General features: G+C 34.0%; 3 protein-coding genes across 3 annotated transcripts; 2 read left to right on the forward strand and 1 right to left on the reverse strand.

Moving 5' to 3' along the window:
• Positions 1 to 16,433: 16,433 nt before the first annotated feature.
• On the forward strand, positions 16,434 to 20,020 carry LOC116004460 (aluminum-activated malate transporter 12-like). Its single transcript, XM_031244522.1, has 6 exons — positions 16,434 to 16,858; positions 16,950 to 17,090; positions 17,584 to 17,856; positions 18,321 to 18,430; positions 18,595 to 18,738; positions 19,221 to 20,020. The coding sequence occupies exons 1-6, from the start codon at positions 16,525 to 16,527 to the stop codon at positions 19,533 to 19,535; spliced, it is 1,317 nt and encodes a 438-aa protein (XP_031100382.1). The 5' UTR covers positions 16,434 to 16,524; the 3' UTR covers positions 19,536 to 20,020.
• A 786-nt stretch (positions 20,021 to 20,806) lies between these two features.
• LOC116004131 (antifungal protein ginkbilobin-like protein) lies at positions 20,807 to 21,205 on the forward strand. Its single transcript, XM_031244062.1, has one exon. The coding sequence runs from the start codon at positions 20,807 to 20,809 to the stop codon at positions 21,203 to 21,205; it is 399 nt and encodes a 132-aa protein (XP_031099922.1).
• Positions 21,206 to 21,932: 727 nt separating this feature from the next.
• Positions 21,933 to 25,844, reverse strand: LOC116004459 (protein trichome birefringence-like 10). Its single transcript, XM_031244520.1, has 4 exons — positions 24,982 to 25,844; positions 23,646 to 24,035; positions 23,143 to 23,301; positions 21,933 to 22,665 (listed from the first exon to the last, which is right to left on the reverse strand). The coding sequence occupies exons 1-4, from the start codon at positions 25,431 to 25,433 to the stop codon at positions 22,248 to 22,250; spliced, it is 1,419 nt and encodes a 472-aa protein (XP_031100380.1). The 5' UTR covers positions 25,434 to 25,844; the 3' UTR covers positions 21,933 to 22,247.
• Positions 25,845 to 27,344: the final 1,500 nt, after the last annotated feature.

The raw sequence follows: 27,344 nt of genomic DNA on the forward strand, positions 1-27,344 counted from the left end.
GTCGGGGAGTTGGATTTTGACTGGTTGGTGTCAACCGGTCGGGTATAGGGACTAGGGAAAGAGACGACAAAATAGGAGAATTCAAGATTAGGTTTTTGTCCTTGCCTTTTATGTGTCCCACGTGTATCATATTACTCTCACTATTTTTTTATTTCTTATTTTATAATAGTTAAGCTTGCCAAAGACCTTGTGGTTAAGCGGCATCCGGTGTACACTCCCATGTGGAAGGGAGTGGGTTCGAGTCTCAGTGGAGGCATCTGTTGACTTTTTGTGTGCTTCAGTAGGTTGAGAATTCTTCTAAGAAGAAGTGTAACGAACGAGAGTTGTTGAAACTAGCATATTGGAAGATCAATCGGCGAACGAGAGTTGTTGAAACTAGCATATTGGAAGATCAATCGGCGAACGAGAGTTGTTCTACAGCTACGATATTATAAGTTATAAGTTTCTTCCTCTTGACCGAATCTGTAACCTTCGTTAGCAGATTCATTTTCTGTGGTTTCCCTGATCAAACTAGAAGTTACCAAGGAACCATGCATAGCACTGAATAGGGAGCCGCCAAGGAACCATGCATAGCACTGAATAGGGAGCCGCCGAATACACCAGCTACGCCTAACATATGAAATGGGTGCATAAGAATGTTGTGCTCAGCCTGGAATACAATCATGAAATTGAAAGTACCATGTACAACTCTAGGTTCTCCACGCCCCGGCTCGACAAAACATCTGAGAGGATGTAGCTACACTGGTAATTCAGCTGAACACAGAGGCCGCTGGTGAGACTCGATCCCTAGCATTTCTTTCCAAACTTCATCCATGTGACCAACCGAGTTGCCTATGCAGGCTTTAAGTTTTCATCCCTTGCCCACTCTGCGCACAATGGATCAACTGATATGTCAAGAGTATGACTATTTTTTGTTCTTATAGCTATTAATTTTTCTAATAAGAAAATTCATGTTATTATCTGAGAGTGTATATTAGGTAAATTTTATTAATGTGTAATAACTCACAACTCACACTGCATAGGTAAATTACACTAAGAAGATTTTGTCCGACAAGTTCTTCAAGTTTTCATCCCTTACCTGTGCACTTTGCGCACAAGAGGTCTTCTATTCTTCATCATCTCTTATCTATCAAGAGTATGACTATTTTTTTGTTCCTATAGGCTTTTTTTTTTTTTAAAATAAGAAACCCCCTGTTATTATTTGAGACTTTATTTGAATAAATTTTATTAATATGTAATAACTCGCAAACCATAATGCAGAAGTAAAATATAGTAAGAAGATTTTGTGTGACAAGTTCAACTAAGGAAGTTTTGACAAAAATCAAACTAATGATCTTTAATTAAGGGGGGTGTATTCAATCACGACTTTCATGAACTTTTAAATACTTTTAAATTGATGGATTTTAATTGACTTTTGTAGAGTTTTTGTAAACTTTCCTAAAATCTTTTAAACTTTTATAAACTTTGTAAGAGATTATAAATATCCATAGAACAAACATTTATAGACTTTTAAAAACTTTTTCATATTAAAAAGTTTACAAAAGTCATTAAGACTCTAAATTGAATACACCCTCACAAACATTTCATAACTTCTATTAATATATTATCTATAAATTAGTGCATTGTAAAAAAAAAAAAATACTGATGTCACAAAAATAGAGTATATTATTAATAAAAAAATATAATCAATTTTTATAAATATAACCAATAAAAATATTTCTTGAACTAATGAAATAACTAATGCTGAACCAATAAATATCTCTTAAAAAATTCAACTTAATACAATATATATATATAAATTAATAATTAATAAACATACAATTATATAAAATTATAAACATATTAATTAAATAAAATTTAAAAATTATTAATTATAAAATTTGCTGCGATATTTGCCGCTGTTCGCAGCAGATTCTTGCTGTGATCGCAACAATTTTTTTTGTTGCGATCGCAGCAATTATTTTGTTGCGATGGTAACAAAAAATTTGTTTGAACAAAAAAAAAATATTTATGAAAAATTTGAAACGTACCGTAAAATTGATGAAAAATTTGTCGTTTAGATAGAGAAAAAAAAGTCTGTAGAGAATGTTTAAAAGTTTGCGGTTGGAGGGTTGGATTTCATCTATTTATATTAATGAAGAGAAAGTCTTAGAAATCCTATTCTGGAAAGTTTGTGAAAGTCAGTAACTTTTTGAATGCCAGTAGACTTTTAATTTAATAACTCTATAAAAGTCTGAATCGAATACCTGTATACTTTGAGTTTTGAAAAGTTTGAATTGAATACAGGTAAACTTTTAAAGAGTTTATAAAAGTCTAAATTGAATACCACCACCAAACTTTTAAAGTTGATAAAAGTATTTAAAAGTTCATGAAAGTCGTGATTGAATACACTCCCTAAGTTTTCAGTCTAGCTATTAAATGAAAAATTAAACAAACATGGTTACTCCAAAAAGGTAGCTTAATGAATAAAATATGATTATCGTACTTAAAATTAAAGTTAGGTGTGGCTACAAATTTTTGTCTTACCCTTCCCCCAAAAAGTATCTTAAAAAGCATTTTATTTCTCACAAATTATATTTGTCACTGTCGAAGCCTAAAGATTGAATCTGCAGACAACAACGTTACGTTGGTTACGTTGTACTTGTTTTTGTTCACAAAAAAAGTTTAATGATTCTGATGCAAGGACGTAATTGCGACGCACAATGGGATAACATGTGATTGATGCATTAGGTCTATGTGGAATCGTAATTACTCAATTGCGATAAGTAGTTTATCACAAATAATTTTTTTTTTTTATACATTAGATTTCTCATCTTACACCACATTTTTATTTATTAATCCCTAAATTTAAAAGATTCTTTTTTTTTTTCTGGGTTTCATTTCACTAAGTCATCATTTTAATATTTTGAGGTAAAATAAAATCTTTTGTTTGTCTTTTTTTTTTTCTTTTAAAATATATATTATTTAAAAATAATTTTTCGGTCCTCCTTGTATGCAAAGGTCATTTGTAGAATTTAGTAGCAATTTTTTTTTTCCGGGTCAAATCCCGGCCAAGTTTTATTCCAAAGAAAAATAATAATTATTTGATTTTCAATGAATTTTTAAATATATAAGTTTCATTCAATAATGTTAACCAACTTTATAAAAGTTGAATTATAAAGATAGATGGTGACTGCTCTCGACACTTTCCTACCCTTCTCATTCTTCTTATATCTACCGTTCTACTGCCTAATTAGTCCAACGTACACCAACCTACCCATATATAACTACTAAGAACATGCAGACTTATCTTATTTATCTATTTAGAATAATCAAATGTTAAAAATCAATGAAAAATGAAGAAAATTGTGATAAGTTTCTGTAACTACAATAGTGCATATAAAAATGCTTGATAGTACATATGTTGATAACGAATAATTCTGCATTGTTATTTATCTGCTGATGTAGTTTCAAGTTTTACTATACTAGCTAGGAAGACCCCGACTAAGAGGGTTAAATTCGTAACTTTTAAGTATAAGAATCATGTTTCACTCAATTAGTCCCTTTCGGGCATAATATATTATATATATTAAAGTCTAAGAAATAAAGTCTTGAAATTTATAGTGTAATTTTGTTAATCGTGTCTCAATTGATAGAGTTCTTATACGGTGGACCATGGTCCATACAGTGGTTCAATATGGTGTGTTTTTTAAACCTTTACTATGAACAAATGGCGTATTATGTTACCGATATGTATATTGTCGAATGAAACTGTAGTAGAATTAAAATGATATTTTAGTGTTGCTATAATGAAACTAGTGTGTATGGAAAATAAAACAAAAATATAAAGCTCATACAATAATTTATATTGTCAAATAAAACTGAATTGTAATTAAAATGATGCGATATTGTTTTACTTCATAATCCACGCTGCTACATGGACCATGTTCGACAGTAAAATTTACCCAATTGATAGAGTAGGAATGAAAGCATATTTTGGGCCATATAGTCACAATTAGGCTAATAAAACTTGGAAAATCATTGTGTTGTGGGCCTGGTCCACAATCGATAGCCTATCCACTTGGATCATCACTCTAGGTTGATTTTTTCCATACATGCTCATATTATACGGAGTAACTTATTAGAGATTTATCTATTCAAAGGGGTATAAGCGGAATTATACATATGGGTGGACGTCGGTTCTGTTCGGTTTAGTGATATCCGAATTTTATTTTCAGTAAACGAAACAACTAGCCCTGAGGCCGGCTTTATTCCTAAGGGTTTTTTACCCGCCGGTTTTTATAATGTTTAATGTCTAGTATTTTTTATTTTTTATTTTTAACGAGAATCATATTCCACCCAAACGTTCATCTCTGTCAGGACATAACCAGTTAGTTTGGATTTGTTAAAAGGTCTTGGCTGACTTGGATCACGTAAAAATAGTTTGAGATGAAATTGGCGTTTGAACACATGTTCACATAGTAACACTCTTTAGAAAGTTATCATCAAATGAGGTTCGACCCATAAATATAAATTGAAAGTGTATATTTTATCTTTACTAAAAAATAGATATGTAACTGTGTTCAACTATTAGCCAAAGTGTTGGAGACAGATACCTAATTATTGGAATATTGTATCTGAATTGCAACTGACATATGTTGTGGGCTGCATGTTTGTCACTTGATATAGAGAAATTAAATTGTTTAGTGGTCTCACCACTATACATTATCTCTCTCTCTTTGCTCTATCATTAATAATAATAATAATAATAATAATAATAATAATAATAACTATCATCAACACAAAATTCTAAAAAGAAATGTTAATATATGTTGAATGTTTCTACTGTGATGATAATGTTGAGTACAACCAAATATAATATACCTGGTTTATATTTATACAATGTGTCTTTAATGGAATATGTTACCTATTCTTTATAAATATATTTTCTTATACTTGCCTGACAGGATGTAGTGACCCTTTTAGCGTCCATGTTAGGATCAAGCTAGATCCATTACGCTAACATGTATAGTTAGTAATGAATACACAATTTTATTTCATAACTTGCTCGTTTAAATCAGTGACCAATTCAAATACTAATTGTTAGATCAAATATTTACCAGTATATCAAAACTTATAGCTAGTAATAAATACACAATTTTATTTTATTATCTTATGTAGCAGTTAACACCACGTTTCAACTTTCAACGATAAAATATTGGGTTAACTTTCCAAGCTTTGGGCCAACAGTCCAACAATGTTTATACTCTTTATAATTATACTAGTATTTTGTACGCGCGAAAACTTATGCCCAATATTAAAATATTAATAAATAAAAACAATTAAAATGTATAATTCAAATTATATATACACAAATAATATATGTATTTTATACACACATATATGATTTACCATTCATAGAAATTTAATTAAAATATAATCAACTATTAAATAGAAATTAATAATTTAAATAAAATGACAATTACATAATAGGAAAAAGATATGATAGATATAGGTGTAGGGTAATAATGATGGAGTTAAAACTAACGGTGTTATAACGGTGTAAGGGTAGTTTTGTATAACAAGAATGTAGTAAGGACAATTTTGTCTAATAACATTAAAATGTACAACATTTAAAGTAAAATGTACACATTTATTAGCATCCAAAAAGAGGGACATAAACCAAGGGTATAACTTTGATTGAGACTTATTATATTTTTAGATTATCCTCATTTTTTCTGTTAAACCACTTGGTGTCTTAAGTAAACCCTAACTATATAAAGTACTTTTAAGCCCGTACCATATTCATATGCACATTATTATGTTGACCATAAAAAATACATTTTAATATATTAAAAGCACATTATTTATGTATTAAATGTGCATTATACAAACTTTGTTCAAAAAAAAATGTGCATTATACAAACTAATGCACATTTTTAATATATTAAAAATAGATTACTTGATACGGAGTAGTATACAAAATAATGTATTTTTAGTATTTAAATAATGTAATTTATAAATAATACTTTTTATTTATGGTGCACACAATAACGATTGATACTAATCGTTGGTATTCTACCCACCCAATTATATTATCCTCATTGATATATCACTAATAATAAAAACAAATATTTAATCAAACCAATTATATTATCCTCATTGGTATCACTAATAAAAGCAAATATTTAATCAAACCAAACATCATAGGCAAAAACTTCATATTCTTATCATCATTCGTTATAAAAAACTTAATTAGCTCGCACGTTCTAGAATACTGCCGATCAAAAACCTTAATTGAATGTTGCGTCATAGAAAAGTCAGCAAAGCAATCTCCCCCGCCCGATAACTTTTAAATTTTTTGTTTTCAAGTGATGAAAGAAAGTCTTAATCACTATTTAAAAATATGCATTAAGTAACTAAGTTCTTGTGTAATATAGTATATAAATCACACAAAAGAAGTAATGGTGTGTCTGGAAGCTCGGAAAATGATTTCCGAAAATCATTTTCCGGGCTTCCTGTTTGGCTACACATAGAAAATCCAGTCAACAAAAAATAATTTCCGTTGAGCACTGCTCTGGTTTCTCCCCGCTGCGGGGACCAGAGAATTGCTCTGGTCCCAATTTTTCAAAATACATCCGAACACGGAAAATGAACACATTTTCTGGAAAACGATTCATTTCTAAAAAGTCATTTTTCTGCTTTTCAAACACATCTTAAATGACACTAAGAAGATCTTATGCAACATATTCAATCGTGAGGGTATTAATAAAAATCAAACTCAGGAAATTTTGATACAAAAATCATGCTCCACTCACTCAGACACATGTTCTAATCATTGGAGGATACAATGAGACGCCATTGCACCTGGAAAGTGGAAACTATACTACCAAAAATGCATGCGAAAACATTCATCATCCATCCATATTCCATCCTGGACGTGTAAACGCACTAATCCACAAACAAACACTCAACCAAATTAACCTAATTTTAGTATTATGTCAAGACAGTTTCCATCGTTTTCACTATTACGTAGTACTATGCTACTTTATGATCAGACCAATATCGATACTTTTGGTGCAGTACGGTAAAGTTGACGTGAAGTTCATATAATTAAGAAGTTTCAAGTTCCTTCTTTGTTAGTTGATCAATCTATGTGTAACAAAAAGGGGGAAAAAAAGAAAACACTTTGAATTGTTTTCGGATCAAAAGTTAGGCTCAAAAATTAATTAGCTAAATGTACGTCATTGAATTGGTTAGTAACCCTCATGACTTTTTTTTTTTTTTTTTTTTTTTTTTTTTTTTTTTTTTTTNTTTTTTTTTTGCTTAACCAAGAAGATGTTAGTTCGGAACTGTTTGACATTACTAACAGTCTGTGTGTGTATGTATATGTGTCTGTGTGTGTGACGAATTTTATCAATTTGGGATTTAGAGTCTAAGTTAGTCCATACGAATTTAGAGTGTAAGTCAATACTCGAATATATTTAATGTCACAATTGAGTATGAGTGTATGTGTGTATATATATATACACACACAACTATATTAATAAGTGAACGCTAAAAGATGATTTTAATAAAGAATAATAGTATTTATTTATTTTTTTGTTGAAAAGACAATTACACATAAACTCGATCCAAGTGGGTGACACTGCAAAGTGGAATATAATTATTTATTATAATAAAAATATACTTACCACACAAATGAAAGAGTTCCGGTTCATAATGACCATGATATTTACTTTAAGTCTACGTAAGACCAAATCTTTTTTTTTTTAATGGCAAATTTTTCGTCGCCATTTGTCTTTGGCGTGTCATATCCGTGTGAGAATGTTTAAATTAAAAATAAAATTTGTAATAAAAATTTAAAAATTGCATAGATAATCATAAGTCATAACTAGACCTAACTTTATGCCGTACCAAATCTTCATTAATTAGTAGTTGGCGTATGGCATGCCGTATAATGGACAGTACGGAAAGTAGTGCAGGAGAATGTTGTGACCACGACACAATGACAAATTGCTCATACCATGATGAAAAAAAAAAAAAAAAAAGAAGCCCCAAACTGAGATGATCGAGTGAGTGAATTGTGCTTTCTGTATTAGAAGGTTATGTGTTTGATTTTTATTAATATTCTTTTAGTTGAGTTCATCGCATATAATTTTCACAATATTTTTTTTTTCATGTGTAATTTGTGAAGTATTATACACGAGATTTACTTGATGTACACTCTCAGTTAATGATTTCCTCATTAAAAGAATGAATTAATTAGGGTTAGGACGTCATTGTTAGGGGTGTTCTATCTTTGAACCTTGTCTAAGATGATTGTTTGTGAAGGTTGACGGGTTCTTTCGACAATTGGGGTTTTTATTTTTATGGGATACAAAAATGGGACAGATTGTGTTGGGGTATAAATAGAGGAAAAATAACACTCTGGGGTGCGATATGTGTATTTACTTTTTTCAACATGCATCCTTTGAGTGTATTTTTATCTTTATGTATTTCTTTCCTCAGAAAAAATACGGTAAATATAATACAAATTTATACATACACAACTTACCTATTATAAATAACAGAAACCCTAATTCGTTCCCACTACGTTATTTTAGAAAAATTATTTAAGAAAAAAACGCTCGAGAAATGCCTAGCAATTTTTGCAATCTTGATGCCAACTATAATTAACTTTTCTTATATAATATTACATTGATATACTTTAAATTACTTATTTAAATATAAATATTGACCATTATACAAGTTACGCAATGCGCGTATAAAACTAGTTATACAAATAAGATTGGTGGGGTTTGATCAAATCGTCATACCATGAATTTGTTCATCTAAATAATTGATAGGATTACCAATAGAGATTAAAGAAGATTGGTGCAATGATAGCTTTAGGGAAAAATGTGGATTTTGCTGCGTGGGTGGGTGGGGGTGGGCAGGTAAAAAAAGGTCATTAGTACAAAAACCGTACTTATATATTAAATGGGTGGAAAAGCACTTTGATTATATTAAAGATACAAATTAATTAGTTAATTACTATTGCAATGGTTCAAGGAAGTTTGCTTTTATATCATTTTTCAACTATAGTGGGTCCAAGGCTAAAACTCTTTTAATTTATGAGAAATCTTGCGATTGCTATTCGAAAGTACGCTCTGTTAATTCATCTTGTGATCCTTACCGGTCTAGCTAGGTTGATCACATCTTATCAGCTCAAACCGAAGAGACCAATAGGCAGCTATAACATGAAATCAAATTTGAAATTTAGGAATTAGCAAGTCAACTGTCAAATTAACTCGGTTGGGGTTGCCTATGTGTTGTTTGTATTGATTAAATAATAATTCTTTTAAAAATGAAAAGCACTAGAGGATATCATGAAGAATATCTGAAAAGAATTTATAGGACATTGAAATATAAGTCAAAGTATATTACTTGATAGTTTAGCTCATTGAAATATAAGTCAAAGTGATCGAATCACTTGATAGTTTGGCTCACCAGCACTTATATATGTTTGAGTTAATATTTATTTTTTTTTTATTAAATATGTAGATGTGGCAAACTCAAATAATCAAGTATGAATGTTGTTGATATATTGAGACATTAAGATTAAGCACTTATTCATATCCTAAAAATTATAATTAGTAGTGTATGCATAATTTTATTTTCTTAACCGCTCCTACCATGTAGATTGGTGGAGAATTTAGTCAAATCAATACCTAATTCATACTTCACTAGCGATTTTTTTACCTGTATTTTTAGCAAAGGTTATGAACTTGTTTTGAATTGGTTGATCAGTTGAGCTATACTCCGGAATAAAAAAAATATTAATTTTATCGTTTTATAATTGGACCCAACTTCAATTTTTAATATTTAAATAGATAAATTTAATTTAAATTAATAAAATAAACACAAAATAAATAGAGGATGAAGAAAACTCTCTAAATAACTTATATTTAAATAGATAATTTTAAGTTTAAACTATTTTCAAAAAAATAAAGACAAAACAAATAGAGGATGAAGAAAATTAGCCAACATCTACCTCACATATTTATAATCACTAATGTTATTCTTTCATTTTATTAGTCAATCCGAAAACCCACTAACCACGGTCACTAGCAAACGCCGACACTAAACATGGAAAAATACAATAAATAAATAAAAACATTTTTACTTTATAGTTTTATATGGCAGAGGCAGCTCGATTTCTTGTGGTCAATCCTATATATATGATTTCGTTTTTAATAATATCTTAGGTAAAAAATATGAAGTACTTTTTCATTTATCTAAGTTGACAATGATGAAAAATTAAAGAAAAAATGGAAAGGTGTATGGTAGCATTTTTGTAATTATGACGGTTTATTTAGAAACACTTAATAGTGTATTTGCAGATAACTAATATTGCACACATACGGATACATTATTATAATTTATGATATAATTTGATGATAAATCATACTCTATTAGCATAATAAATTTGAAAATTCTTTTCCAAAAAAATAAAAAATAAAATTGAATAGAAATTTCACCGTCCAGAAAAGACAAGAAACTGATCCGATTGGGTAAATGGACAAATGGTAGTGGTACAGCGGACAAGACATGATACAAATAGCGCACCATCCCAGCAGGTTAAGGTTGGTGTCATGCATTTTCTAATTAATCATCAAACATTTCAGGTATTTGTCAAACATACTCCACTTCAATTCAATTTATTATCCCATGCCATTTTCCTTTACCTTCATCTATGCTGTAACTAAATTCGTTACGAACGAACGAATTTAGTTAATGTCAGAATCTATCAAACACTTACCATTACACTAAAAATTATAACAAATAATAAATGCGTACTTTATTTCTTTATTTTTGTATAATAACTGGACTCGCGCCAGGCCACACTTTGAATGATAATAGAATGCTGAATTTGCCTCTCCCTTTCCCCTCTCGAATTCTCCGTCCAACAGTCAACTTAGGGTATTAAGAAAATATTCAAATTAGTACCACAAAAAGAGTAATACAATAGTTAAAAGATATCATATTCCACTCATTCACACATGTATTTACTCACTCCCTTTGACATATATCATATCAATATCATATCTGATAAGTTTATAGTCAATTCAGAGTATTAATTGTACATGCATAAGAAAGTAGTGGGCAAAGATATCAGACTCCACTTTAATTTAATTATCTCATTTATTATCACTTTCACTCCTCTCCCTTCTTGTCTACTCCATTCCTTCGAACCTCAATTCACATTATATTGAATGTTCCATTACTAATTATTAAATACCCATTTTATATTATAAGTCTATACTTATATATTATATAATTATATTACAAATTTATACCAAAATTAAAAGAGTTTCAATTGTGTATCATATCAAACAAGTTTACCTCAATTCACTCGGATCCTTTCCGTTCATGTCTATCACTCCCTTCTAACTTGAATTACTTTTGCCTACGCTTAGCAAATAGGATTGGACTGATAAGTCCATATTATGTGTGCAATTTCTAGTTTTTTGTTGCTTCCTCTCGATCTTGTGTCCATTAAAAAAAATTATATTTAATTGTAAAATCTTTGGAATAAATTTTTAATATAGGAAATAAGTAGAAATATCCATCATAACATGTAAAATTAAGATTATATTAAAAACCCAACAATTTGATATAGTTATTAAGTGGATTGCTAATTTAACTGTAATGTCGAATATTTGACAAAAAGGTGCTATTGTAAATGCATGGTGCATGCACCATATTTGTGATTTGAATTAGTCTCATAATTATATGACCTACCAACTAAATTAATTTATCTCTTAATAACATGAATGCATGTATATTACTCACTTATTATACATGTGTGTGTATATATATATATATATGGGGACGGGATGGATCGATGGGGTAGGCCCCATTCAAGCATGCCCTTGCCCAAGGCCGGCCTGACTTGTATGTATTATGTATATGACCTAATAACATGAATGCATGTATATTACTCACTTATTATACATATATGTATATATACGGGGACGGGATGGAATGGGGTAGGCCCCATTCAAGTATGCCCTTGCCCAAGGCTAGGCCGGCTTGTATGTATTATGTATATGACCTAATAATGGATCTTTTCTGTTTCTTGTAGTGTGAACAACACGAGAAAGAAAGAGTGAGAGAAGGGAAACACAAAAAAAAAAATCCTAAGACGACCATAGATGGACTAGGCAATGAAGTAGTGGATGATGTGCGAGCTAGAATGTTTTGTCACGCAACCAAATTATCTAAAACCATGATGGAGCTTATATGCTTATGCACGTACAATAACTGATCTTAGTAACGTAATGCGCCTACACTTGTGTCTCGCCAATGCCAGGCCAGATATTATATATAAATTAAAGCTTGTTAGTTTGGTTCTCTAGATATTATTGTTTGATGTGAACCAAGTGCCCATAATCCACCACATATATATCTTTATAGCTAGCTTGGTGCATGGTCCACTTGCATCCTTAATGACTTCAATCTTCATTGCAATCCTTAGTTCCAACGTTTACAACCTCTAAGGATCAACCCACCATGTTACCTTTTACTAGTCAATCCTTGTTTCCTCCTTAGATCCCCATGCATACAATAAGCAAACATGCAATGCTAGCTCCTCAACCTATATCTCCTTTGAAAATTAATTTGTCAATTTCTGTACACCTAAATAAGATTCAAATTGCCAAGACCTTGTGGTCTAGTGGCACCCGGTTGCATGAAAGGGAGTGAGTTCGAGTCTCAGTGGAGGCGTATTGACTCTTTGTGCTTTTGAGAAAGTAGTTATGAACAGATACTGCATTGTAACAGAGTCAATAGTACTAAAAAAGAAGAAGCTAAGATTCAAACTTGTGACATGTTCTGATATGCCAAAAATGATAACTAATAGTGAAGTTGTAACTTTAGGGCCACGTTTCAATGGTAGGATGCTAACAAGCACGATTAGTCGGATTCAAACCTCCACACTAGCTTTCCGGTAGTAAATATTCAATTTCAGCCTGCAAAAGGCGAAATCCCTTGCCCTCACAGACGGTTGAGGAATAAATCAATGTGACTCAACACATAACCTCTTAGGTGGGAAGACTAGTGTTTGGTGCCTACAATGAATTTAGTGTAACTCCCATATTATGACTCCCTCATGTTTCAATCATGCATCTTTAATTTCTTCATAATTTACCACTTAAATACCAACTGTTCTTAACTTTGATTTTCATTTTTGATAGTGTGACAGCCTACGAAATCATAGGGTTCCCCCCAAGATATTTGACAAAACAATCTAGAAATTGGTAGCGATTGGTTATGGGGATTGCGAAATTAGACCATTTTCAAAACACTGGCATCCTATGGCTGGGGTTATGGAGGCAAGCGTGTTGCACTTATCCAACATATTAGTACAACCATATGCATTCCTAAGATTTGATGTTTTTCACGTTTCATGTTTCTATACTTTGTTCTAATAACATACTTCAAATACTATCTATATATCTCATAAAATGACACTAATTTAATCAAATCTCGATTAGATTTATTCGGAAGAGATTATTCTTTTTAGAATACTACCGTGTCACTGCATACACATGAGTTCAACCTTTCAATTTTATGTTAAATGATTCAAACTTGTCTTTGGTCCTGTTTGGTAAATAATCAGCCTATCAACCAATTTTGGTTTATTTGACCACTATCAGTTGTTTGATTTGGTTAAAAATCAATATAAGTGTTTGGTTAATAAGCTTTTTGTAACTCCGAAATATTAAAATTCAAAAGGATATTCAAACCAACTTTCTCAATTAGCTTTTTTAAAAAAGAAATTATATCAAACAGTTATCAACACCTTTCTACAATAAACTAATATTATCAACTAATCATACTTTATAACCTAATCAGCTAACGGCCATTTACAAAACAGGACCTCTATCTTTTCCCCGACGTTCCTTCTTTTGCCCAAACCAGTGGGGTTAGGCGTGCCGAAGGCCTTTCATCCGTGCACTTCAACTTGCCACGCGCACATGCACTATAAGTCCATGAAACCTACCCACCCCAAGTGAGGACGAACAAGCATAGATTTTTATATATTTTTGTACTTTTATCTATTTTTAATCGTTCTATGGCAAGTACAGTACGCTATCAATTATATAGTATAATATTAGGGCATAAGAAATATTGACCACAATATATAAGGTTATATTGAAATAGACAAATAGTACAAGGAGACAACCTAATTATACATATTTAGATCAAAGCTAGGTTGCAACACTACCCACCTTTCTTCCTTTGGATGGGTCGCTAGCTCTCATGCTACAAGTCAATTTGAACGTATTGATGAATGATAAGATGGGTTTGATGATCTTAATTAGTTGGATCTCCATGTGTTCGATTTCATCTTGATGGTATAAATACGTTGTGATGTTCTAAATACCAATGAATTAAGGGGTAGGGTCATATTTTGGGTCCTGTTATAGTCTTTTTGTTAGTTTAAGTCTTGCTTGGTAAACGACGTGAGGTCAGAGAGTCCCGAGCTAATATGCAGTAGGTGAAAATGTCAAAAATTCCTTCCTCTTGCATTAAATGGGATATAACGGAGGAAAAGAGCTCAAGTGGCAATGCTCGAGATGATTGTCCCGATCTGAATTGATCGGGGTCGGTCCCTAAGCAGCGAAGGTTGCGAACCGCTACTGCAATCTTTTTATCGCATTTACGTCGGGAATATCGAGCTTGTGGTCGGTCAAGGTCGGGAATGATTCCTCTCGGTGACCTCACCGAACACTGAGCAAGTATACGGTACGTAGAGGGAGGTATACTCGAAGAATATGCCCTATCACCTCCCAAGTAGCTATAATTGAGGAGGATAGTGTTAGTTTTGTCTTGCCCCGATTTATGTAGTTTGATTGCATTTTGTTAGAATCAAATGCTTATATTATCACTATGCCACCAATTGTAACTAGTAGCGGCTGCAAAAGGTTTATTTATAAATATATTATTTACTAGTTTTATAACGTTTGCGAAAGTAATTTCATCCCTGAGACTTAATGTAATTGATTCATTGGTTTAACTTAAAGGGTCATGCCGAAAGATGCTAAGGTCTGTATTGGATTCCTTGTATGCACATGTAAATCGACTAGGATTCGATACTAAAAACAAGGTCATCATGTGGACTTAAGATTAGTTCGCCGCAATTGAAATCACTTAATAATTTTTTTTTTTAATTATCTAAATTTCTTTTAACCATTTTTTTTAACATATGCGCCTTAAAATGCTTTTTTAACGGAAAAAAAAAACATTATTTAATTTTAGAACTACTTTTTTTTTTTTTGAAAACTATTGTGAAATGTTTGGTGACGGTTTTTGAGAGTGAAATATAACAAATAACACAATCTGACAATCATACTTTAATAACTAACATGACACGTACTTCCTGCACCTCTCTTTTTGGGGATAATGGCGAGGTAAGTTCGGCTTTTGTGGAGTAGTTTCTAAATTTTAGAAAAGAGGATAAATTATATTGAAAAATGTTGTCAAGAATCAAATAAAATTCGTGACTTTAATATTAAAGAGTCATATTTTATCTAATACATATTGTAGTCTTATTGCAGTGAGACATGTTATTGAATTTAATTTCATACACACTGTAGTCTTATTACAACACCACTAATAAATTATAATTCTAATTCAACTACGGTTTCATTGGATAATATACACTCAAATATATGAATATTCAGTTTCATTTTATATACATTGTAGTTTTCATAAAACATTACTAAAGTATCGTTTCGATATAATTATAGTTTCATTTGACAATATACACTCATTATGTAAGACATGCTATTTAGTTTCTTTTTATACATACTGTATTTTCATTTCCGCAAAACTAAAGTATCATTATTTCAATTCAACTACAATTTTATTTGACAATATACACTCAATATGTGAGACATGTTATTCAGTTTCATTTTATACATACTGCAGTTTCATTTCAACACAACTAAAGTATCATTTCTATTCAATTACACTTTCATTTGATAATATAAACACAATATGCGAGACAAGTTATTTAGTTTCGTTACACTGCAATTTTATTTTGTTCTAAACACACTAAAGAGATAATATTTGTTTTTTTTTTTTTGAAAACATATAATATTTGTTAAAATTTAACAACTGTCGTTTCTTTATTTAAAAAACGATGTCATTTTTAGACCATGATTTATATACCTACCTGGATCATCGTTCTACACAACAATTGGTATAATTGATGCATTACTAATAATTATAATAAAACAAAAAAAAATTGTACGATCTCGTGGGCCGTAGATTGAAACTCCCAAATATAAAATAAAAAAACAAAAATTAATTATACAAACATTCCATTTTTCCCTCCATTATATTGCATGTCACTTCAATTCATTTCCTCTATATATATGTTTTGGGAGTTTGCAATTTTGCATGTCCCCCAACTCTCATCTCATCCTATGATCCCAAGAAATCCAGGAAACAATTCAACATATCATATTTAGCAACAAAAAGAAGAAAAAAATGATGAGTTCAGTCGTGGTCGTCGTCCCGATCAACCAAGAAGGAGATGAGAGAAGTAGAGGAGTTGCAGGAAACATGGAGAAGAAGACGACAGAGAAGCGTGATCTTCGGTGTTGTTTTGTTTGCAAGAATGGTTTTTCGGTCATTAAGGAAAAAATGGCGGCGGCGGTGAAAAGTGAATACGACAAGAGAAAATTGGTGCACAGCATTAAGGTTGGAATAGCTTTGGTTGTGGTCTCGCTTTTGTATATGCTGGACCCGCTTTTCCGGCAAGTGGGACAGAATGCGATGTGGGCTATCATGACCGTCGTCGTCGTCTTCGAGTTTTTCGCAGGTGAGAATGAATGGTCGGAAAGTTAATTGGGTTAGTTAGTTTTCCGGCGGTGTCTGGTTTTCTTGATTAATTAATAATGTTGATTAATCAGGTGCGACACTGAGCAAAGGGATAAACCGAGGAATTGGGACCATCGTCGGCGGCTTACTAGGATGTTTTGCGGCGGTGTTGGCCGATCAACTTCCCGGCTATCGCAGTGCTTTTGTCGTTGGCATTTCCGTTTTCATTATAAGTGAGTAACCAACCAACCATTCACAATACCGAAAATACTATATATACCCTCATTCCCTTTGCTCCCAACTTTATACTTAAAATTTTGAAGTAGATGCTTTGGAGCCCACATATAAACAATAATCTATGGTGCCCACTACATAAGAAGTAAATTTGAATAAGTAAGATTTGAGAGTACATGCAGTTGAATTCTTCACATAATACTTAAATCGATCAATCCAGCTAAGTTGATCTGGATGTTAACTTACAACTACATAATTAAAAGTTGGACTCTTAGCAAAAATAACCAATCAACTATTAACATAATGCTTAAATTCAGTCAACCGCAGCTAAGTTGATCAATTTTTGAATAGGAAACTACGAGTCAATCATTTATAGGCAATCACCTTTGTTGATTAGGGTTAAAAAAATTTAATACACACCCTCTAGTAGTGGCAATAGGAGCTGCAGATTTTCCAAGAATGTAGGGGAATCTTATGCCGGAAACTGTGCAGGTGCGGCGGCGACGTACTCGAGGTTGGTGCCTGGGATCAAAAGGAAGTACGACTATGGAGTGATGATCTTCATCCTCACATTCAACTTGGTGGTGGTTTCCGGCGTCCGCGCCTACAAGGTCATGAAGCTGGCTCGGGAGCGTCTTTGCACCATCGGAATGGGCTTTGCCGTCTGCATCTTCATCAGCCTCCTCATCTTCCCGGAGTGGGCCGGCGACGAACTTCATTCTTCCACCGCCTCCAAGTTTGACAAAATCGCTTCTTCAATTCAAGGTAAAACTTTACTTTCTATCATCACAAAATGGCTAATGCTCTTTTGTTCCTTCACAGTTAGATTACGAGACAAGATTTATCCTTTACACAATAGTAATAAGAATTGTAATTCTTTTATCATCTAAAAACAAATTTTAATAATTGATACAAACAAAATAATAATACCAGCAGATGGAATTGATTGGGCGATTCTTAATTTACCTTACAGGAGCTCTAATGAACAGGTCCTATGAATTTAAAATTAGTCCAATAAAATTGAAATCATCTAAATATATTTAAAATGCCATCTTATTACTAACTCGAGGACAAACCAACATTGAAATATTTTGCAATATATATATATATATATATATATATATATATATATATATATATATAAAAGCATGTTTTGCAAATTATTTTATAGATAAAATTATTTTATTTATTTACTACGATTAATTGAAAACATTTATACACAATTGTAGGGTGCCTGGAGGAGTATTTCATGGTTTCCGGAGAGAAGGAAAGCCAAGCAAGTGCCGATGTCAGTGGTTGCAAAGCTGTCTTGCATTCCAAGTCCAACGAGGAATCATTGGTATATAATATACTTATATATATAATAACGAAAAATAAATTTAAAATAAAAATAAATAAATGTTCATCACTTTAATTAATTAATTAATTAATTAATTGATCTTAGAAAATTGTGTATGTTTAGATTATTTAATTAGCAAAATTAATTAAAATTAAAATTTTCAGGCAAATTTTGCAAAATGGGAACCGTGGCATGGGAAGTTTGGGTTCTCTTATCCATGGGGAAAGTACATGGAGATTGGGGAAGCTCTAAGAGAACTTGCTGCAACAGTAGTGTCTCTTAAAGGTTGCATTCAATCGCCTGCACAGGTAGATATATGGTGGAAATTAAACATAATAATATAAATAAATAAATAAAAATATAAAAATAATCTGGGTTTGAGTCAGACTGGATCCATGTCCCGATTACACAGATGGTGATGCGACACAACCCCATATACAATGTTGTACCATGTTCGATCCACCCTAATAATGCAACATGTTGTCCTACCTAGCTTGATTTATGTGGGTTGAGCCCGAGTTGGCTTATGTGACCTAACCCGTACTATGTAACAAAAAGATATTGATATAAAGTAGCTGTTAAGTTTGACTCTTTATGAAGCTGTTTATCAGTCTTCTTGATTTGAATCAATCAATTATGGACAATTTAAGTTGGTTTAACTCTTTGTAATTCTTTGCCGACTAACGTTAAAAGATAGGGTTTGCCCAGAAAAGCACCTTTTGTTAGAAATTGCGAGTTTTCTTGTAAATCAAAGATACTGATATAATTTGTTGTTTATCTTTTTGATCAGCCATTGCCAATACAAAGAGGAATCATCAAAGAGCCCTGCGAAGCCCTGGGAGTAACGCTGGTGTGGAGTCTAAGGGAGATTGGAGAGAGCATAAAAGACATGAAACTATGCAGAGCTAAGGGAACAATAAGTCCAAAGTTACAGTCCATGAAACAATACAACCTTAAGCATGTGAACTCATCAGCTTCGGATTTGGGCATGGCAACCTTTGTTTTCCTGTTGAATGAGATGGTGGAGAAGGTTGAAGTGTTGGCAACAAAGGTGGAACAACTAGGAGACATTGCTGGGTTTCACAGCAAAAAGATGGAGGCCTAGATATATAAATGATCATATTCAAAGGTTTAACCATACAAAATATAGTAAATAACGGTTAATTGTTGGAATTCAACGTTTACCTCAGCTCTCTTCTGACTTTGAACTTTTTTTTAATACTTTTGAGACTTTAAAATCGACTTTGGGAATCTCTACGAATCTGTCTCGAAGGGATTCAAAAGTCATTTTTAAGACTTTTTTTAAGTTTCAAAGTTTATTAAAAAAAATTCAAAGTTCAGAAGGTCGGTCCGGTGGTCCTAGCATTTAAGCATACATAATATATAAGATCATATCAAGTCGTACAAAAATAGTGGTATTATTGTACCCATCCTCTGTATAGGATGGTGTCAAATTTGACTTTTGGATCAAGTCTATGTATAGAGGTGGGAGGGGGAAACAGAGAAATGGTAAATAGCTAGATGGGAAGATCATTATTAAAAGCCTTCCCATGAGAACTTTAATAAATGTATCACTCTTCTTATATAGTACAAACTACAATGGATGCTATGGAGATGAGGCATAAATTATGTTCATGTTCCATGATTTATAATGGATGCTATGGAGATGAGGCATAAATTATGTTCATGTTCCATGATTTATAAGTAAATATATCTTTGCTATTATTTACGATCGGAAAAAAATGGACCCTTAAATTCTATTCTAAAAAAAAAAAAATGGACCCTTAAATTCATTCTCATACTATCATCTAAACTAAACGTGACAAATAATGCATTACCAATTCCTTCCGTCTATAGCCGCTGGCAAATTATACCATGGACTAAGGTTTACTTTGCATTGTAGACACTAGTTAAAAAATAATCTTCAGATTTTGTATTTATAGTTGACATTACATGCCGTTGACAGTTTCTGTACCTGTAGCTATTATATTATGTGTCAATAATTATAAAGTTATCTATTTATTTATTTACATGTACAGAAACTGTTAACTGATACAAAATATATTAATCGAAGGTACAGAATTTTTGAATTAAGGTTCACAATGCAATATGAATCCGGTGTATGTATTGATGACCGCTACACTGCTTAGTTTGACGCAGACAATTCTGACTGCTTGTAAAGAAAAATGTAAAAAAATTGATGATCCAAAAACAAGAAGAACCAAGATAAAATCCTTAGCACAAGACAAGAAACATAGGACAAGAACAATAACGACATGTCGTCCAATTCAACGGAGGATTCAATGAAAAGGCCCACACAGAAAACACAGCTAAAAACCTCTGTCCTAAGGCCATGGCTGTTCAATTATCTCAAACATGGCAGCGACAATCACACAACTAATCCTCTTTTTCACACTCTGTTTCACCACTACGGTGAAGAGCGTTCCCAACACGAACACAAGGAGCGTCCTCTGCAACTCCGGCGAGTACACCGGCGGCGACCCTTTCGCCATCAGCCTAGCTTATGTTCTTCAAGAGCTCCAGACCGAGACGCCGGCGAGAAAGAGCTATGATTACTACAATATTTCCCCTTACCCCAACGCCTTCGCCTACGGCCATGCCACCTGCAACACGAATCTCACCAGCCCAGATTGCACAACTTGCCTGGGAGCCGCCAACGCCACCGTGACGGCCTCCTGTAGCCGCCGCATCGGCGGCCGTGCCCTCCTCTTTGACTGCTCCATCAGGTATGAGCAGTACCCTTTTAAGGAATGATACAAGGTTGTCTCACCTTATCGGCAGACTAATTCTGGGTGGCCTAAATAGCCCCCTAGTCAGTCTATGTCGTTTTCGGTCGCTTAAATAGTCTCCTAGCCGGTCCATGTCGTTCTCTTTATTCCAGTTTACGTCAGACTAATTCTGGATTGTCTAAATAGCCAAGTCAGGCTAATTCTGGATCGCCTAGTCGGTCCATGTTGTTCCTGTTATTAATTTAGGGTCGCCTAAATAGTCTCCTAGTCAGTCCATGTCATTCATGTTATTCCAATTTAGGTGAGACTAATTCTGGGTTGCCTAAATAGCCTCCTAATCCGTCCATGTCATTCCTGTTATTCCAATTTACATCAAACTAATTCTGGGTCGCCTAAATAGCCTCCTAGTCCGTCCATGTTGTTCCCGTTATTCCAATTTACATCAGACTAATTCTGGGTCGCCTAGTCAGTCCATGTTGTTCCCATTATTCTGATTTACTTCAAGACTAATTCTGGGTCGCCTAAATAGCCTCCTAGTCAATCCATGTTCCCGTAATTCCAATTTACGTCAGACTAATTATGATTTGCCTAAATAGCTTCCTAGTTAGTCCATGTTGTTGCCGTTATTGCATATGTTTTCTTTCAGTTATTGTGTTGATTTTCTGTCATCAACTTGTTCAATGTAGAACAACCATTCAATAATAATGACAATAATTTGCAGTGAAAAAGTTTCAGATCCTACAAAATCATTGTTACAGCTAAAATTTTTTATCATATATAGTGTATATATATATATACAAGGTACAATGTCATGTACAGGATCTTCTGTATACAAAATGCAAATCAGACCTAAATTTGGTTATCAAATGAATCCACTTCAATGGTACAAACAATTTGTTTGAGTCTCATCTGGTGATGCAGCATCCTCGAGTCCATTTGACGAGCTGATGCAGAGACTGCAAAAGAATTTTGTTCTACCAATCGAATGATTCCCGTCCTAGGATACTAGGAGTGAACATGATTGTGTTCGGAGGTTGTACAAAAGGCTGAAAACCGGAAGGGCTTTGTCACTTTGAGTGACGTTCGAGGGCTGCTTTTGTACTTGGTCGAGAAAGATTCACAGCCTGTCTAACCTGAGACCGAGAGCTCTCGAGCTCTCGCTTGACAAAGACAGCATAGAGGAGTTCGTTCCACGAATCAGGGACCCCGGGGAGGCACCAGTGGCTGCAGTCTTGCCGGTGGAGAGGAGCTGGCCCCGACTTGGGGCCTAAATAGTACAAAGACGAGTGAGCATCTTTTCTCCGAGAAGTCATGCCAGTCACGTTCAGAAGCTCCAATCTCTGCAATCTTGAAGCGTGTGGACGTTCTGACAAAACGTTGATCACGGTGTTAAACTCCATCCACGATCTCAATGGCGTTTGTGATGATCCCAGCTCGGGGAGCGTCTCCCGGTGACAGCTACCCCCCGTTTTCCAGTCCCCGCCTCTGTTCATCCAAGACATCGATCAAAATTCAAAGCCATGTCTAGCCACATTATAAACGTATAAAACAAAGGAATTGGTTTAGATGTTTAGTCGTCGAGAGGGTTGTGACAGGTCCAGCAACCAGATTCCAAACCCGTTAAATCTTCGAGCTAAGCACATACTATCCTGTCCCCAACCACCAACCACTAAAACCAAAATACTATCTCGTCACTATATCACAACCTATAATTTCAATTATGTGAGAAAGAAATGAAATAAACAGAGCAATCAATGAGCAATACTATTTGAAAATCAAACACGATCTTCACGAGCATTAGAAACAAGACAGCATAGTTTTGGAGTGGGGCAGGAAAAAATGGACAGATGATTCAATCAATCAATCATAGAAATTTAATGGAATGGAGATTTATGAAAGTTTTAACGAAATTGGAGAGTAAAGTAAATCTTCATCAAATAATGGAGCGAAAATTGGACAAACCTGAAATGAACAGGAGCATAGCTACGAAAGAAGACGTGGGTCTTGGACATATTTACTTCATGACCTAACCAATCAACCAATGTCACGATTGATCTGTGAAGCGCATCTTCCACGCTCATATTCATCTTCACCTGCGTGCCTTCTTGAAAGTAACAGCCCCTGTAAATTGAACGAATTCACGGGTCAAAAAAAATGCTGAGATAAGTGCCTGATGAAACAAGGCAAATCAAGTTATCCCGCCAATGCAAAATTTTAAGACTCTACACTAAATTGCAGATACTGATAAAAGCATCTAGACAAATACATATAAGGAAAAATCACGTGGTAAATACCGATTTCTGCTGCATCTAATAAGGTGCTAACAGTATGGAATATTGTGATCTATGGTATCGGTAATTGTTAAGGAAATTATCGGTAACAAAGGAGATCTTTTAAAAGTCTTAAGGAAATTAGAAATTTGCATTCGAGGAGAATATGGTTTTAATAGATGAGATAAAGCTTACCCTCTAGTCGTCTTCTCATAATTCCACCAATGACCCGTGTTGAAGACGAGCACATCTGCACCTTTCCACTTACTCGAGCTCCAATCCATTTGATCGAGCCTTAAAGTCATTCTTACCTTACTCGGGGAACCAGCAGGTGCACGGCCTTGTACCACGAGAAATGGGGCTCTATAATATTCAACCGTGCAGTTGAAATCCTCGAACTTGAAAATTAAGAAACCAGTATGTTTCGTAATCGGAGTTCCATTGACTTCATAAATCGAACTCTTGTTAGCAACCGCAGAAGAAAGCAAGCAGAGAAGGGACTCCCACTGGTTCCTTCCAATCGAGTCTCCCACAAACACAACCCTCCGGTTTCTCAGCTTCTCCAACATATTCTTTGCATCAAATCTGTTCCCAAATATAGTAAGAAAGTTCAGATAATCAATTTCTTTCTTTCTTCTTACCAAGCATTAAGAAGTTCATTCCTGCAAATACTCATATAGTCCTTGTCACTGCCTGCATAAGTGGTCTAAACAAATTCAAGAGCCTCCAGCTAATACCTAGAGCTAGAAACCAGACAAATGGCCCAATAGCAATTGCGGCATATGAAATTCCTATTGCCATATCATTTTTTTATGAATTAGGTTTCCCGACTTACACCAGACTAATCCTAAGCCCCCCCAAACCCCTACCCAAGAGCCAAGTCGCCCCATCAGTCTCTAGGTTCCCACCTCTAGCATACACTCTGCATACAAGGGGTCTAATCAGTCAAGGTCCCAATAACCCCTAGGTTCCCATTGAGATTCGAACTCCGCACTGCTGATCGATTGAACCAACAGGCCTATAGCAATTTCCGCATATGAAATTCCTATTGCCCTATCATTTTTTATGCATTAGGTTTCCTGACTTACACCAGACTAATCCTAAGCCCCCCAAACCCCTACCTAAGAGCCAAGTCGCCCCATCAGTCTCTAGGTTCCCACCTCTAGCATCCACTTTGCACACAAGGGGTCTAATCGGTGAAGGTCCCAATAACCCCTAGGATACCATTGAGATTCGAACTCCACACTGCTGATCGATTGAACCAACTAAGCTAGCCCACGGGGCACCTATTGCCCTATCTTGAAAATAGGGAATACTCACCAAAGTTCTATAGCCTTCATCAATTCATTGCAACCCAAAACACACCTATCTTAGAGGTAGAAGTTATGGTTTGCTCCTCAGTTTTTTCCTTATCAGTAATTAATTGGAGAACAAAAAAAAAAAATGAAACTTTCCATCACCTCATCAAGACAAACACAAGAATAGAATGCTGAAAAGCACAGAAAAGTGAAGAAAGATTTAGTAGCCAAACCTGGGCAAGTTGCAGTCTTTAGGTTGCCATCGCCATTTGGTATAGAACCTATCAGGCCTACCATTCTCAGAACAACGAAACCCATCATCCAAAAACAAGCAATCCTGTGATTCATACAACGGATAGCTCTCATCCCACACCCAATTCCCCTCAAAGATATCACACCCCTCGCCCCCTTCTTCAAGAAACCCCACCAATTTCCGATCTACATCAGAGCTCAATAATGACTTATTAACACTACTGGCCCCAAACCAGGACGGCCCACGAAACGGGATCCCACTGGTCACAGTTCTGTAGTCCAGCAAGAACAGACAAAAAAGCAAGCAGAGCGTGAGGAAAAAACAGCCAAGAACGCCCGGAGAAGTCTCCAGAGCCTTTATCCGCTTGAATCTCTTCAAGAAATCGGATTGGGTCGTTGGATTCTTGGCTTTCGGATTTGGGTTCTCGCTCATCTTCGTTACAACCAAAGATTTCTGGGTTCTTGAAGAGAAAAAGCACCGAGCAGTTCAACAGAGAACAGTTAAAATAAGCAAAAAAAAAAAAAAAGTGTTGAAATAAGGGAGAAATTATCAAATTAGAGCTCCAATGCCGTGTGGAGATGTGTTCATACAGAGAATTTCAAACTTGGAACTGATAGAGAAGAGAGAGAGAGAGATTTGCCTTTGATGGTGATGATGATGAGAGGTGGGGTATAGATGGACAAAGACGCCAAATTTTCAAAGCAAAAAGCACAAACGGCACAATATGATTTTTGTACAAAGCTCACAAGGGTGAGTGGCTATTCACTCATTCCGTATATTTCTCTGTTTCTTGCAACTTTCCCTGGTCTCATGTCGTCCGCTTTAACGTTTTTTTGCACAGACATCCATCACCATGAAGAAAGGCTCAAGCTTCAAGTTTCCATTTTACGCCCTTTCCCCTTTTTCATTAACTTGTTTCCCTCTACTTTTTCCTATTAAAAAAAAAAGAGGAGAAATATACCCTAAAATTTTACTTAAAAGTCAATTAGGTCCATAAATTTTTTTAAGTAGCAATTAAATACATTAACATTATATTTTGGTGTAATAAAATTCAAACACCAATTAGTGACTTGCTATCACTGGTCACTAGGATTTCAATTTGGCCAACTCCGACGATATTTCCAGTAATAAAGTGACTCTACAGTCACCGGTGAATCAACGAAGCAGAAGGCAACCGTCACTGAGAAGGCGGCCACTGGATTGCCTTCTTAGACTCAGTCACCAAAAAAGGCAACCCAAGGGTCGCCTTCTCAGTAAGAAGGGCAACTGGTTTGCCTTCTTCTCCTTTGTTGATTCACCTGCAATCGTATCACTTTATTGTCAGAAATATCATCGGATTGGTCGGAATGTTGGCCGGAACCCTAGTGACCTTTTATAGCAGGTCACTAACTGATTTTTCGATTTCATTGCACCAAAATTCAATGTTGATGAATTTAATTACTCCTTTAAAAAAAAATTTAAAGGTTTAATTGACTTCTTAAGTAAAATTCGCTTATTTAACCCTTTTTCCTTTAAAAAATTATAACCCAATCTCAATAGGTCTACCCCTCCTATCTTAAAAACTTTACCCAAAAAAAAAAAAATCTGATTACACCCCTTAATAATTTTACAGTTCATACCATAAAAACTCGACTAAAGAGGTAAATCACTTAATATGTATGAATTTATAATCTTTTCGAAGTATTATACACTAATGTCCTATGACAAGATAGGTGCCAACAAAATTCAACTTAACTTAGCCAATTGAGTTCATACATCAAGTTTCGAATTTATGTTTTCCATTGACTTGGTCCTCTTCCTTTATCCTTTGTGGCGGGGAAGGTGGAGAGATTAGTATGGAGTAAATGAGCTATGGGTACAGTTTGGTGAATTGGTGTGAACATGTGACAGGAGTAGATGAGATAGATGGCTTTAAGGTTATTATATGGAAGTGTGGAACTTTTGATTCGTGTGAGAACGTGAGTTCATGAGTCTCATTTTAAGGTGGATTACAAGATACAAGTTTAACTTTTGTTAATATTTTATTAAGTGATCCGTCGCACTAGATCTTTTAAAGTGTGATTTACCTCTCCAATGTGATAAAATTTATCTAATGTACGCCTTGAAAGAGTGACTTTGAGTTTCCTACATCGTCCAAAGAAAAAAAAATCCATTGACCTTTCTATAGAAAGTTTGTTTTGTAATTTTTAAAATAAATGATATTCCATATATGCATGGGTTGCTTATATAGTATATACAAATCAAAATATATATACTATATTGAAAAGTTACCATGTTTAGTATTATTTAAATAAAAATAGATCATGATATTTATACTGAATTCTCAAATTCAATGACCCTCAT

Source organism: Ipomoea triloba, chromosome 14 (assembly GCF_003576645.1).
Source record: "Ipomoea triloba cultivar NCNSP0323 chromosome 14, ASM357664v1".
In the NCBI taxonomy this organism is placed as follows: domain Eukaryota; kingdom Viridiplantae; phylum Streptophyta; class Magnoliopsida; order Solanales; family Convolvulaceae; genus Ipomoea; species Ipomoea triloba.